Source organism: Empidonax traillii, unplaced genomic scaffold, assembly GCF_003031625.1.
Source record: "Empidonax traillii isolate 1590-97213 ecotype Southwest subspecies unplaced genomic scaffold, ASM303162v1 scaffold386:size1297806, whole genome shotgun sequence".
Taxonomy (NCBI): Eukaryota; Metazoa; Chordata; class Aves; order Passeriformes; family Tyrannidae; genus Empidonax; species Empidonax traillii.
In genome coordinates, this window is record NW_020955579.1 from 1,171,692 (window position 1) to 1,187,779 (window position 16,088).

The 16,088-nt window shown below is 39.0% G+C and overlaps 1 protein-coding gene across 2 annotated transcripts in view; it reads right to left on the reverse strand.

The window, feature by feature from the left end:
• Positions 1-16,088, reverse strand: part of EGF (epidermal growth factor) — a 58,549-nt gene continuing 42,461 nt past the window's right edge. Inside the window, exons 20-25 of one of the 2 annotated variants that reach the window (XM_027893318.1) lie at positions 15,875-15,994; positions 13,919-14,069; positions 11,086-11,250; positions 7,406-7,508; positions 4,341-4,443; positions 1-2,847 (exon numbers count right to left, since the gene is read on the reverse strand). In XM_027893318.1, coding sequence (XP_027749119.1) covers positions 2,624-2,847; positions 4,341-4,443; positions 7,406-7,508; positions 11,086-11,250; positions 13,919-14,069; positions 15,875-15,994 — 866 coding nt within the window. In that variant the 3' untranslated portion in view covers positions 1-2,623. The remainder of the gene's footprint in view (positions 2,848-4,340; positions 4,444-7,405; positions 7,509-11,085; positions 11,251-13,918; positions 14,070-15,874; positions 15,995-16,088) is intronic. The other variant, XM_027893319.1, reaches the window with a different exon arrangement.

A 16,088-nucleotide genomic window follows, 5' to 3' on the forward strand; every position in this document is an offset into this window, starting at 1 on the left:
TTTGTTTGTTTGTTTTATTTTATAAATCAATAGCTTTATAAACATACAAATAAACCAAATATATTATATTTGTGTTGAAATATCATTTCAAGGTTTTAGACTAAAGATTATTTTGAAATTTAGAGCTGAGTTCAGGAAACATTTAAAAGTCCAAACACTGTAATTACAAAAAAATAGGTTTCCCTATCTTATTCTTTAAAGAATACTATCAAACTTAAAATTAGATCCTTGGACTGAAGGAAAGAAAAGTAAACAAAAACCCTGGATAGAATAGTAAACTAATTTTTAAGGAATCTGAAACATCTTTATTTAGTCAAGGTTCAAAGTTACAAACCTTTATTTCCTTTGACTGGGGAAACTTCCAACTAAATGCTGACTGTCATTCAACACACTACTTCGATTTTAAGCTCACAAACATACTTCACCAGAGAAACTCAAAGTGCAGGGATCAAAGTCTTTTTACTGTGTAGCTCCTACGGAAATAAAATGTTTTTCTGAATTGGGGTTTTTACAACTGGGCTCTCTTCCCATCAAAATACATAAGATCAGTAATGAACTGAAGGACCAGGGAATCCAAACTAGATGCTTTTAACAATGTTAATTAAATTAAATTATACTGAACTTAAAATCAAATCTACCAAATACTAATGATTCAACGCAGTGATTGCCTGCTCCTGAACACAGTTTAGTATGCCAACACTTCTAAACCACTTCTCTTTCTGTGAAAGTACCCTTGTTGCTATTCACACAGGAGAATGAGTCTTCATAGCTGTTAGTTCCAATTAAACTCTGGAAATGCTTATTATACAAATTTATTCTGAATTCAGAATGAATATGATTAGAAAACAGACTCAACAATTCAAAACTACCTGCGAAAACCATTTTAGAAGATAAATGACAACCATCTACATAACAGAGCATTATAATTTTTGTAGTTCTGACACCTTGGACTCAATATTCTTACTGTTTACACCAACACAAATCAGAACTGACTTCACAAAGCTACTCAAGTGTGTAACTGTTATAGATAAGGGGTAAGAGCCTTTCAGTACTCTTTCCCATATTGGCCTACAGAGCTGGTAGAAAAATTTAAACATTCCATACTTTTCTGGCAGGATTCAAAAAAAACCCAGAAAAGCAGGATAGGGAACACACAAATTAATAACATTTTCCACAATTATCCATCTAATGAATTAGGTAACACTAGTGGTAGGCACTGTAGCAGATTTTAAAGGAGGTGTTCCATAGTTACAGTAGTAGGTATCAGAGGACTGAGAGATCCCCCACAAATAATAAATATAAATTTTAAAAAAGTAATTTAGTTGATTTCCAGATATCTTCCAAAATGTTCTGAAAATGGCACTAGGAAGTCAAGACAAGTGCTGAAAATCACTCAACATCACAGAATATTCTGAGTTGGGAAGGACTTACAATGATCAAAGAGTCCAACTCTTATGTGAATGGCCCGTACGGGGATCAAAACCACAACCTTGGCATTCTTAGCACCATGCTCTGACCAACTGTGCTGATCTTATGTTAAACAATTAAGCTACAACTCTGTATACAACAGAGCTTTATAAGAAAGAGAGTTAGTAAATAACTGGAAGGGAACTGTAGCTGTTAGAAAGCCAGTTACAAGAAAAATTGTTTAGTTTTCCAGTTGTTCCCTTGAATTTAACAGGCAGCAAAAATAAGTTGAGTGGAAGTCAATCCAAACTGAGGTGACTTTTTTGGTTTTTTGATCCACTCCTCCTGTTCTTTTGGAACAGCAACTGGCTGCACTTCTGTTCTCACACTAAGTCGTATATAATGGACCAGGTTTTGGTGCCAGACACACTTCTTTGAGGCCAGGACAGCTCCAGGACATTCCTCTTCACAGGGCTGAAAGTGGACACAGGTCCACCTCCTCAGTCCAGAGATAATCCTGTTATGCTCTGAAGGACCATCACATACTGGGAAATAAAATGGAAGAATCACCTTTTCCCTCAAATGTCATCCACCATTAATAACATATGCCCACAATTTATCCTTCAGCACACCAAACCTGAGAAATTCAAGATCCCATTTGGTGCTTTCTCACAGAAGCAGATACAAGAACATCTCAGGTGAAGTCCAAGAAGTTACACTGGCCTGTCAGCCGCACTGGGGTGAGGCATATAATGTCCATGAACAATATTTTAATAAAAACATTCATTTTGAACTAATTTTTCTGCATCATCTTCCATTCCTGTTTCTCTGCAGCTGTCCTTGTGACCCATTTTCTAGGCAGTTTCTAGACTCTGCATATGTAAAGACCACTACTCACAACAAGCTCCATTTGAAAACATTTATCACTCATAAATCACCCACTTGTCTACTTCCTTTCAGCGTCCTTTTAGCAGGCAGTTAATGAAGTTAGCAGCAGTGATATTTATAGAGTACTCATGGCCAACATGTTGCTCATAGTAACTCTTCCAAGCGGAGATGACAGGGAAGGAGTCACAAGGACTTCTCTGGTTTGTTTTGATTTGAGGGTTTTTTTCCAAAAGCAAATTTTAATGAAAAAATGAGTGTTGTTTCAGTGTTTTGTGAGTTCCCGTTCTCTGCTGACTTCCTTTTTTTCCCACTCAAATCCAGGCTGCTTCTAGTCTGGCTGCATCAGCAGACTGGCTGGGGCAAGTTTGCAGCACTCCCTTTCCAGCAGGGGTTTGGGATGGATGCTCCAGGGAACCTGGGGAGGGCCCTTCTTCGCTCCAGGGGACTGGCACGATTTCTCACCAACAGGAACCTCTTCCCGATGTCCTTGTTCTTTCTTCTCTTCTGTCAAAGTCTCTGCTATTTTGTCGTGTGTTATAGGCTGTTCTTCCGCTGGAGAAAAAACAGATATGTGTTACTGAAAGCCATTTGAGAAGATTCACCACAATTAAGCTAAAAGAAAAGTAGTAGCAGCTTTGAGAGAAGAAAGCTATGAAAGAAAGCACAGAATCAGGTTCAGAAAACTGCAATACCAACTCATGTCAAAGAACAAAAAAACAGGCAAAGTCAAGAGTTTGCTTCAGATTTTAAGAAATTACTTGTCCCAGGAAAATTTCATGGTTTTCTCTTTTAATACGTAACAGGAAAAGGCACGACCAGAACAGGGAGACTACCCACCTGGCACAATTAAAGTCCCTGCTTCAAAGTCAAAAGATGTTAGAATTATTCTCTGGCATGGTATAAGAACTTCTTTTAACATGTTAGAAAAAATATCAGATTATTTACCAGTCTATTTGTCTAAGATGGTTGAACCACTTTTGCTAAACTTTTCAGGTAAAAATCAGACACCCGTCATGGGAAATTTCTGTTCCAATAGCTGCATGTGATAAAACTGTAAATGAAAACAGAGTCTCCTAACGGGAAACGTCAGTCTTCCTGTGCTGGACAGTACAGTTATAAACATGTTCACAACATTAGTCCAACTAAGTCAATGTGAGGCATATTTTCTACTGATGAATAAAGTGACTACCCAATGTTTAAGGACAGGATTGGGAATTTTGAAAATCTTGCAAGATGCCTGCCCATTCCAGTATCCTCAAACATTTGCCTTTGCCTATCTCTAAGTGACTGAGGCAAACTGGCTTCTCTAGTAACTTCTGCACTTAGGAGGTGTATATGGTAAATGAGACAAATGGTGAAGGATATCAGTCTTTCTCCATCAGTTCTCACCATTTGGGCATTAAGTGATTCAGTTGCCATCTATAAGGCAATATTTCCTAAAATTCAGAATAGTCCAGCTGGTAACTTGTGGGCCGTGGAAGCCTGTTGTGTGCTTCATGCTACCTGCTGTCTCTGGATCAGGGATGGGAGGTACATCTTGTTCATTCATCTCATCTTTGTTTAAGCACCAAGCACACCCCAAGCAGTCAAACATCTGTTTAACACAAGAAGCAGAACTGCAGTTGCTGCCACAGGAGTCAACCTGGACTCCTCATACATTTTCAGTTATCCTGTTTGAATGAATAAGGACTGCCAAAGTATACTGTTGCACAGATATACATTACCCAACAGTAAAATGGGCACAACTTCACTTGCAAACCTGTGAAGGTCTATATAGATGCAAAAATCCAATATTATTCTATCACAAGAAGCATATGGCTTCTTTTGAGTGTGAAAGCACTATTGTAGTGTAGTTTCTCATGACTAATCTGCAAAGTGAAGGACTGAATGGTCTCTTAACAGCAATACAAACATGGCACCTGCTGTGCACAGCAGCTTTAAACAGGCCAGAAATAAAATTTTGATTTCTCCATCTCCTTTATCAGCCACTGCTCCTGCTGGTACAAGGTGAGGAGAGATCTAATAAGGTAGGTAATCCTACTCACCAGATTCTGAAGGACAGGCAGGATGAGGATCTGCTGTCTCACACTCAATTAGATCAACCACTTTAGTCTCCAGAGAACTGTTACACTCCTTAACAACCGCAAACTGCAAATACATACAATATGTACAAAATACGCAGAGCCCAAATTAATATAAAATGAATTGGTTTTCTGAAACCCAAGAGGCAAACTGGAAGGGCCACACACTCCAGTCACAGAACAGGGAAAAAGGTCATCCTGGCTTCAGGGATGGTCCTTCCCCTGCAGATAATTAAACATCTGAGTTGATGACAGCCCATCTTTCTTTGGAGAACACACAGTCCCAGTCCAGTAAAGAACTACCAACTCTCTTGCCTTGCAAATCAACATTTCCAGGTGCAAGAAGAAAAGTGCACGAAAATCAACCCTCTCCATAGTACTGAGGGCCATTTTTAAAGTATTAAAAAGATCCACAGGAATCCAGACAGCAGGAAACCATCAAAGAGAAAGAAAGAAGCGAGTCTCCCTTTCTGGCTCTCAGCGCCACCTGAGGGGTGTGGTTCCATCACCCCACAGTGACAGTGAAGTCAGAAGATGAGACCCTCTGGTGAAATGTGCTGAAAAGACCAGGGGGGAAACAGGAAAAACAGAGGTAGCGGAAAGCCATGTGAAGCTCTGTGCTGAAATTGTACAGGGTAAAAGAGGGAAATCCAGTAAAGGGGTGAGGTTTAAAGAGCAGAAACAGGAAAGAAGAGAAAATGTCTTTAAATAAGATGTTCCAACAGAAGGACTGACAGATTTGGGGGTTCTGATGGATAACTGGTGGATTTATGTGGATAGAGGACAGATGTAGCAGGTATACCTGTTTAGGTATCAGTTAATTTACATAAAATCTCTAGGCTTACAGCTGCTAACCCACACATGACAGATCCCCAGAGGAGACTCAGCTACACTGAGATCTGCAAAATATCTTTGGCTGTGCAAAGCAAAGGATGAAAAGTCTCAGAATAGCCAAAATCCAGGCACACGCAGAAGTTTACCGAGGCTTACATATCAGTAGGACCTGGCTTATGGAACTTTAAAATGAACGTGGAAAATATATATAGGCATACCCCTAGCTAAATGTACTATCAGTTGGCAGAACAGAAGTGAATGGAAAAGTGAATGACACTTGGACAATTTATAGGTATAGTTTCAGTATCATGGTACCGAACACTTGATGTGTGTGATAGCACGAAAGCTTGTTATGGTCTACATTAACCTAAATGGGCAAGAACGAGAAAGTCTTTGCACTCTCTTTCACCAGTCTCACAAAGGAGCAGTAGCTCTGTGGAGTACCAAATGAGTGAAATTCATGAGTTCTTTACAATTACTGCATACACATCATCCAGTCCCAGTATGAAGTCCTTTGTTAAGATCATTAATGTTGAGTAGATTAACAGCACCCGAAAAACTGTTCCAGCACCTTAGGAGTTGAGGAGATGCAGAGTTTTCTGTCTCTAATGTAGTATAATCTCTTTTTTTTACATATAGCTCTCCAATAATCCACTTGAAGTGAACAATAGAAATGGACTACTTCCCTGCTTCCACTGCTTTTTGGCAAATCTACAGTTTCTAACCTGAGTGCATTCATGCATGAAGCCCTGGTGAACTTAACAATTAATGGCTACATCAGCACAGAGAAAATCACATGCATGAAACCAGAGGAATCCATTACTCTGTAAGCAGGAATAATCAGCAAAGGGTCAGTGATTTCCTCTTCCAATCTGACACAAGCCATTTGCAATAAATTACTTTATTAATGGATTTGATATCTCCCAGTGCATGCTGAAATATAACACGAGTGTGTAATAGATGAGTAGGTTGGATTTGTTTTTGTTGATTCAGTCCATTGCTTAGCTGTTTAATTACCCCTGTATTCAGCAAAAATGTCGTTGGCAACTTGTATTGACTGCAGGGTCAGCAGCAGGTGGCAACAGAGCTGATGGGCAGCAGGCCTCCTAAAGCACTGCTCCCAGGCAATGAGCTGTTCTCAGACCCAGCAAATGTTTCTGATTTTCCCAACCTTATGTGTTTTGCAAGCTGTGGATATTGCCTCTGCTGTGAACAAATGATGACATTGCCATGATTCAGCACATTTGCTATCAAGTACCTGGAGGAAAAACACTGATAATAAAAGGTCCACCAGGGTATGCAGTTGACCAGCTAAGGAACAATATGTCATAATCAGGGTCAAATCAATTCAGCACTACCAACATATGTTGTTGGTACCACAGTGTATATGTTGAATACCACAGTGTCTTTCAGTGACTACCCAATCACAATTCCTGCCAGACACTCCCTAAACCATTTGTGAGGCCATTCTGAGAAAGGAGTCTCAGACTGGGCACAGAAGTGGCCACAGATGCCAGTTATGTCACTTGTCAACTTCAAGTTCCAGTTCCAATCACCCAGCAGTGTAATGTCATTCTAATGCCAGTGAGAATCAGGTCCTTAGACCAGATTTTATGGGGCCAAATGCAGCTTAAAAAATGACAAAAGAAAAAGGCCTGTACAACCAGAGCATGGTGGCATTTTTACCTACACCACTGTAAAATTAGTATTTCATATATCCTCCCAAACTACCCAATAAAATCCTGGTTGTTCTTCTCTACAAGGCAGCAGCTTCTAATACAGAACATTTAATTTTATCAACCCCCAAAATAAAGTTCAACATCTCGTGTAGCACAAACAATACTTGGCTTCCAAGAAGCCTTTTTTACGGAGGGCATACTTTCCTGTGAAAATAACTCTGTGATATGCCATGTCATCACATTGCCATTTCCTTAATTTAGAACACAGTTCCCCAACTGTTGTATTCAAAGCTAACAATAACACTGGCTAATGGTTGCAATACATCCAGGCAGCTGTGAACTTTGAGGGATAACAATGAGGTAAGATGAACTAGGGTTCACAGCAAAGCACTTGATGACTCTAGCAGTTATTTAATGTATTTAAGATGTGAATTATTTGACGGATAATCTCAAGTGGATCCCTAACACTCTTTGATCCTTCCTGATTCCCTTTCCACTCCACATTAATATAGTTACCAGAGACTTGTTGCTAGTAGGTGTCACGTTCTCATTGTCAGCACGGCTGCTGGCATCTCTTATCGCTTCTGCATGGAGATTCTTCTTATACAAATTTTGACTTCTGCAACAGAACAAAAGATGAAACAAATTAGTTTGCTTTAGGAGGAACAGATGATGCTTTTTGTCACACGTTATCCTATCAGTATTTACAGAAGGGACATATATTTTGTTTTCTTTTATTAGTTTGAAAGGGTGCATTACTCTTACTACAATTTCAAGTACCACACAGTGGTTAAAACAAACAGCTTGTCAAAAATGAAAGCCAGTAAGAAGTGAACAAATACTTGTTCTTTTGTGCCATTTGTAAAGGATCATTCATTAGAATGAACAATAGGCCTCATAATTTTAACTAGACCCTTCAATTTTCTTGTATTATTCTATTTATAATACATTCTTATCATAAAGATTTGTTTCAGCCAATACAATGAAGAGCATTTGTGGGCAAAGCTCAGAAATAAAAGACTGACTGTATTTTTGTACTCTAATGGTAGTTACAGTTATGAAAGTCGTTTCTGTATTCATCTGCATTGTTTATGAAAAGCAACAGTTTCAGATGTTACTGTGAAATAAACAAATTGAAAGTCTCAAAGTTTGGAACTAAGACCTTTCAGGAAAAATGCATGACCAACAGAATTAAAGCAGAGGAAAGCATGAGTAAAATTTGGAGTTGGAAAGGCTGAAAATAATCAGCTATAAGTGGCTAGCTCCATAAATTCAAAAATTGTTATTTTTCCAGTTAAACAGCAATCACTTATAAGGTGGTATTGAAAGCCCATATAGGCCCAAACATAAAATTTTGGTTTACACTGCTTGAGATCACTACATCATTACTCAGTTTGCAAACAGGTTTTTTGTCCTCTTAAGAATCAACTACAAAAATTAATGTTACACTCTTCAGACTCAGGATGTTATAACCTAAGACTTCCAAACTTGATCTATTTTAAATAAAATTTCATAGACATGTACCAAAGAAAATAGGACTTTTCTTTAGGAATTTTCCTTTTCTGTCTACATAACTCTTATATACTAACTGGGAAAGGCCATATGCCATAATCATCATATGTTGCTCCCTTCCTGAAAATGCCATGTAAATACATTTTGCTTTTTTACTGGGAATATGAAAGGCCTGTTTCCACCCTTGATATTCTCCCAGATTCTCTATAACATATTTCTGTGTATTCAAACATTTAAAAAAAAAAAAAAAAAAAAAAGGTAACTGTCTCCAGTAGAGGATAAGGCAGGGACTGTTAATATGAAATCGAACAGGTGTCAGAGCTGAGGGTATATCTACAGAGCAGAATGCTGAGAAATAAGGCAGATTAGTCCATTTTGACTTTTCCTAACATCCTGAACATGCTGTTTAAATTTTGCCTCTTGGCAAAATTCTGCATTGCAGCTCGCAGTGCTTACAAAACTTGAGCCTGTTACTCAAGAGTTGTAAAATCCATTGCAGAGCTCACACATAGGCACAGTCCTTGGCAGGGTGCTCGGCTCAAGTGGATCACTAATTCTGCATCCTACTGTAGAGTGTCCAGAGTAACAGATGCCAGATAGACTTGGTGGGCAGGGGTGTCTTCGGGTTCAACTGAGCACAAGCAGATGGGGCAGTGAAATCTAGCTGACTGAGCATGGCCAAGAGGCAGAGAACTTCTCAGTCCTAATCCCAGTCCTACTGCTGATTTTTGTGTGGCCTTGGCCAGTTGAGGTGGAGGAATTGTCAGTGTTAAATCTGTGATTCAGGTTTTTTTGATGGTTTTGTTTGGTTTTTCGGTGTTTTTTGTTTTGTTTGTGGTTTTGTTTTTTTGTTTTGTTTGTTTGTGGGTTTTTTGGTGGAAAAGTGTTGTTTCCTTGCTTCCCAAAGAAGATAAGAAACTTAGCATACTATGCAGTCAGACTACATAAAGCTAATATTAAGAATAACACAATGCTGTTCTGCAGACAATAGCCATTGAACAAACCAACACAATACTTCAGTAATGCTCAGCCTTCAGTTCACACATTTTTCAGATTGGCAGGTGCAGACCTCCAGCTTCATTTCCTTCAATTAAAAGGAGATAGGCATCTCCATTTTACAGGGGAAGGAACAGGACTATTACAGACTTAATCAGCACATTTCAAAATACAGTAGATTATGTCAGAAAAAGTGGTATAGCAATTTCAACCCAAATACTGGTTTCCAGATTCCAGTTAAACAGGGATTTTAGATCAGCGGTCTAATTATGATCTAGTTATGCTGGTAATAGCTGCAGTTCAAATTCAGTCGAGCGTGTAATTAAAAAGTTGTTGTTGTGGTAAATAGTTATATTGATCAAAAGCATTTGGCAAGAAAGAAACATAAATCAGGGAGAAAGGACAAAAGAAAGAGGAAGGAAGAAATTTAATATCTTCACACCTTAAAATGAGTCATATTCTGGCTATTTTTCATGACGGAATATATGAAATATATGGGAAATTATAGAATCTCACAATCTTTCTGTTCTGTATGTATCCACTGATTAAAATGTGAATCCCAGGTTATGAGAACAAACCAGGCTGCACTTAGCTTTAATTCTGGACCTCTATCACTAGGTAATAGCAAATAAGAAACATTAGCAGCTTCTCTATTCTTATGGACTAAATATGCCGAGAAGCATTAAATAAGAACAAAAATATTAGCTTCCATAGTTAACTTCTTTTGTCACTTAATATTTTATGTCTAGGAAAGTCTAATTTTAAAATTGATCTAAACCACAAACAAAAGTCCTGCAAAGGATGGCAGGTCAGCATGCAGCAGGAGACTCTTGATTTGGTTGCTGTCTGGCTTTTTGCATGTTTACTTTTAAATATAAATATGCATTTAAACAAGCCTCGGAGAACAGCTGTCTGCCAAGGTCATGGCCAAAAGACTGTAACTTATTAAATGCTTAATACTTCCCAGTCTAAGGGACATCGATGACATTTAATTTCACATCAGACTGCGTTCTTAAATAGTGACTGTAGGGATTCTTTTACCAGAAGAAGAATCCCAAACCTGTACAATTCATTAGAGTCATGGAAAATGCCAGGGAGTACTTTTACAATAGATGTGTTTAGGCTCTCATCCCTGATTTTACTCTTTCTACTGCCAGGAAAACTGCTTTCATGTTCATTGATGGAATCATCAGTGTGGAAGTTTACTTTGGAAGCTTAATAAGCTACTTTTCTCAGCGGCAGGGAAACTTTCAGGTGCCACTCTACACTGAAAATGAAACAAAAGCAAACTAATGGGATGGGTAGCAATTGAGAGCCAAACCCTATCATGACAGTTTCAGAAATCTGGAGCTTTTAGGAGAAATGAAGGACTAAGCAAATTGCATGCTCCTGAACTCTCTCATCAATATAAGTTACAGCTCCTCTGCAAACATAAGGTCTATTCCTCTTCCCTCAAGACACGTGTTGCTCACTAACACCAGTGTGGGTTCTACAGGCAAGGGACATGCCAGAACTTTCTGCATTATTCATACAACCAATAACTGCAAAGCAAAATAATAGCAAGGATGATATGGTGATTTCCATCAGCCAAGGAACAGCTCACGTTCTCCACCATGAGCACTCTGTGAAAGTCAGTAACAACTCAGCCCCTGTGCTGCACAGTCACAGCACACGCTTGGAAGCACTACCTGTGGCAGTAGGCAGCCAGGAACCCCAGCAGCAGCAGAAGGACCAGCACTGCTACACACACTGTGATGGTGATATTCCGCATCTTCACCCGCTCGGCTTGCTGCTGCTCCCACCACTCCAGATCACTGAACTGGCACCGCTCCCCAACGTAGCCCGTCACACAGCTGCCAAAGGAAATGAGCACACTCTGTAACTGCCAGCAGTGGAAAAACTCCCCACTATCCCTTCAGTCACCTTGCATATTGATTTACCATTGGCAACCACTACAGAAATACCCAGTTGAATTTAGCAGCGGCAAAGACAAAAAGACACTGAAGGAAAGCTGTCAAAACCAGTATAATTCAATATTAAAGGTATTTTTCTTTTTTTTTTTTTTACTGTTATTGAATCACCTACAGAATTATACAGAGAAATTACAATTTCCAGATTCCAATGGATACAAAAATAGAAAAAAAATCATTTTCTCTTAAATCCTGATGTGTGGATAGCTTTTCCCTAAGATTTTCCATTTAACTGCTTCCAGCATCAAGCTCTCTTTTCTTTCGAGTAGGCAATATAGGAATTACTCATATTTTCAGAGTGATGTGGTTAAGGGAATTGAATTTTAATCTGAATCTTTAAAATGAAAGATGAATTAAAGTGTTTTCCAAAACCCCTCATATAAATATCCTTGAAATTTAGTTTTACTATAAGATTCTTCTGTAGGCAGTTTTTGTTTATTTGGTTTTACTATTGTAAAACACAACATAGAAGCATCAATGCATGAAAGTCTGAAATCAAAATTACTATAAAGTGAGAAATACATCAAAAAGAATTCCAACCTAGGTTTACTATGTAAGACAAGACAATAAATAATAAATGGAAAAAATGAAAAGTCTATTAAATTCATAACAATCTCTCAGCAATATGACCTCAACTCCTTCTCACAATTCTTACTGGTCTTGTTTTGCTTAAGTCCAAGATCTAGTCAAACAAGCAAAAGAAGCAGGATTTGACTAGCAGCAGCTTTTACCTAATGTTCTGAAATCATTATATCTGCATTCATTATTAAATCAGGCACAAGTACTCTAATTCTGTCACAATTTAGAACACATACATGCAGAAAGGCAGAAAAAATGCTACGTTTTTAACATTAGATCACAATGAATTTCAAATATGCTAGAAGATCTACTTTCTAGTGTAAGATCTTTTATTAATTAAAACACAACTCACATTTGGTATGTGATTTCTGCTAGATATTTTGCTAGATAACATTTTTCCTTTACTTCCTTTTGCTAGTTAATGTATTGGAGCCTACATGTATGAATGCTGCCATCTAGTGAGAATTCAGCAAGGTCAGAAGCCAGGAAGGTCCACATACAAAGCTTTGCCCTCAAGAGCATGGTCGTTAAGCATGGTCGCTCCTTATTTTTTTTAACCACTTCCACTTCTAGAACTCAATAATATGTACATTTGGATTCTTATTATGCACTAGCACTTAGCAAATAAAAGAAAAAAATACGTGATCCAATTTGAAAGTCCTGCAGTTTTGGACTCCTTAGTCTCAATAGGAAAAATTAGGTGAAAAAAAGAAATAGTTTTCAATGCCTTAAAATTTACACTAAAAACTCACAACAGACACTAGCGATGACCATGAGTCCATCTCATGTAATGTCTTTGGTGAGCTTAGGAAATCTATGGAACAAAGCATCTACTTCATTCCCTTGTATGCACATGAGATATACTCTGTATATTTCTGAAGATACTGTTTGTAGGCAGGGGAGACCACTCATACTTAAAAATAGGAAAGCCTAGGATGTCACATTGCTTGCAGGAATGGACTGGCACAGGGGTTCCTGCAGTGCAGTGGTGGGTCAAAGAAACCCTTCAGCATAAAGCTTGCTCTCCCCGCTCCAGAGTTATACCAGGACCCCTTGAATTACTGAGACACAGAGGGAGATTTGCCTACTATGGAACAGCATCCATCCCCTGTGCAGGTCCTCACTTACCCGCTGAGACCTGAGGGGAGGAGGCAGGCATTGGATTTGTCCCACTGTAAAGATGTTTATGCTTGATTTTGAAGAAAGATAGCAGTGCAGATTCAAATATAGTCAAGTTACAGACATGAACGCCAGCATTAAAGGTTTTGAAGAAATTATTAGCCAGTAGGACTAGGCTGCCACATGGAAAAAGCCAAGGCTGATTTCTGGAGAGATGAGATGATTCTCCTTGCTCTTATCAGTACCTGCAGTTGGGGAACCCAGACTTAGGCTTCACAAAAATATTGAGGGAAGAAGTGGGTCTCATTTTTGAGGTCTCATTGCTACTCTCTCCGATTTTAAGAGGGCTGTTATGTTGTATGCTTTCTGCCGAGGACCAAGACTCTTCAAACTGTAAGGGAAGATGCTGACACCACTTCTGGTTCCTGATCTCAATCAGAGAAGACAAGACAGAGATGTCCTCTTCCACCCCACTGAATGCTACACATGAACAGCAAGACCAACAGGGAGGTACAAGTCAGAACAATATGTACAGGAGAGACAGCAAGCACCTCTTTTATAAGACCATGAGCATCAAGTCATTTAACAGCTTACCTCCCATTTCCAAAGCAAAGAATCAAGTCCTTAGGGAACAAACCCAATCCTACTATTAATTGCAATGGGTGTGAACAGAATGGCTCCATAATGAAACTCACAGTGATCACTTACAGAAAAGAGGAGAGACTAATTCTAATTGCTAGAATGAGTGATGAACAGATAATATGGACAACCTCTTCACTGTCTGCACTTAATTAAGGATAGCACCATAAGGGTGCCATTCATTAGAACAGAAAACACAAATTTCTGTACTTACTTGCAGGCATAGTCTTGTAGATCAGAAACATAATTGCACACTCCACCATGAAGGCAATATGACTCGTACGAAGGAGGGCATCCTACAATATCACCTTGCACGGCGTGTGTAGAGTATTCATTGCTGACAACAGTTGGGGGAACGGTAGATTCTGAAACAGAGGATTTCACAAGGACATTTCAAGCTTTTGGCCACATTGGCAATGTGATCTTACAAAAGAGTTCCAGAACTTCAAGGTGCAAATGCAGGTAAAAATATCTAATTTCAAGTAATTACTTGTGTCTTACCTATTTGCTTATGTTGTTATCAAATTTAGGCACACAGAAATTGAGATCAAATTACTAAATATGTTTGTTTTTAGATTTGCAATGAAAGAGCCACAGACTGAATTCTGTCTATTTAGATGTGTGAGTCCCAGTTCTGAGGAGACATTGCATCAACTTGTCTAGGTGCTTACGCTTAAGTGATTTTTGCTACTTACGCAGCTCTGGGGTATGTTAAATCTCTACCATGCATAAAGTACCAGTCAGAGGGCTAGCTCAGCTACAGATAGGGGAAGAAGGAGACTGGGGAAGCAGGGAGCCCTAGGGACCCAGTTCTCCAAAGGGTTCTGTCTCCTGCTCTGAATCACAAATGCTGTCACCTACACAGCTATCCAAACTAACTGGTTTGAAAAGTAGCACTATGACCTCTGCACAGCATGACCTACAGTGCAGACATACTCTTACAGAAAAGGAGTGTTTTCTTGCCTACACTGATGCTACATCAAATCTATAGGTCAGAACAAAACAGCTACATGGCAAAGAATTTCTGTCAGTATGGCTTAGAAGAAACATGCCTAATGGCTTTCATACTATTATGGGATCAATTTTATGCCACACACCAGTTTTATTGCAACATGACCTTCAATGACATTTGTTTTTTAAAATTTCATTTTCAGGAGAACTGCCAGGAAAAGAGCCTGAATAGAAAAGGGATGAGTGAACCCCAGGTGTGTGTGCATTCTGCAAAGAAAATTGCATCTTGCTAAAATTTCTAAAAGAGCAAAACCAGCGTGTTAACACCCATGAAGGCATGTGATCAGGCTGATAGATGAGGGACCTAGAAAGCATTACTTCCAAGTCATGCATCATTTAAAATCATCATTTTCTGAGTGACACCTGGAACTACTGAAAGCTTAAGTAACTGAAAAGATGTTCTATTTAAGAAAGACATAATTTCCTTCTGTTTTTCTGCAGAAATAGATTTGTGACAATCACACAGTGTCCCTCCATCATCAGACAGTCACTCGATTTGGAGTAAAATTCACCCTGGCTAATGGGGTTAACACAGAGTAAGGCAACGAGTCACTTAGCTCCACATTTCCCAAGAATGCTGCTGCCACAGAGGCGCTGCAGTGAGGGTCAGATAGTCACTAGTGCTGAACCTTCAGCAGCTCTCTGCAACAAATAGGTCATCAGATTTTCTAAAGAGTTTTAGAGCCCTTTTGAAAAATTAGTGACTGGATCTGAAAGACAAGCTTTTTCTGAAGAATCAAGTGGGGCTTGAATAATGTACAGTTTCTGTGCTAGATTTCTGCAGAGCGAAGGAAAGCACAGAGCATTTAAAAAAAGGACACAGAAATTACCTCCAAAAACGCTACTTCCAAGGAATTTCTGCTGTTGATTGTAAAGGTAACCTATCATTAGATAGATTGTAAAGGCAATCTATCATTAGATAGATTGGTTGTTACATTCAGACACTGAACGTTAATGTAGATATTTCCAAACTAAACCCAGATCTAGTCTCCTTAGTCCACCTCAAAACAGCCTCCTAAAGCAATGCTAGATGCATTCACAGTCTGACTGGTACATCACTATACATGGATACCTTAGTTTCCAGGTAGAACAATTTATCCACAAACACAGTTCTTAATGTAGGGCCATTTCATTTTATTTGCTCACTGCATTTACTCACTGCAGCTGATGCCAGTTCCAGAAGCAGGATCAGCACACGAGCAAGTGAAGTTTCCTTCTGTATTTGTGCAGGTCATGTTCTCTCCACAGGTGTGGGACCCCGTCTTGCACTCATCAATATCTGTCACCCAAACAGTCTGCAGTTAGAAGAATGAAATGACTCAGAGCATCAGTTAAAGGGGCAGCAGAAGGGTTTGGGAGTGGGGAGCTGCCCA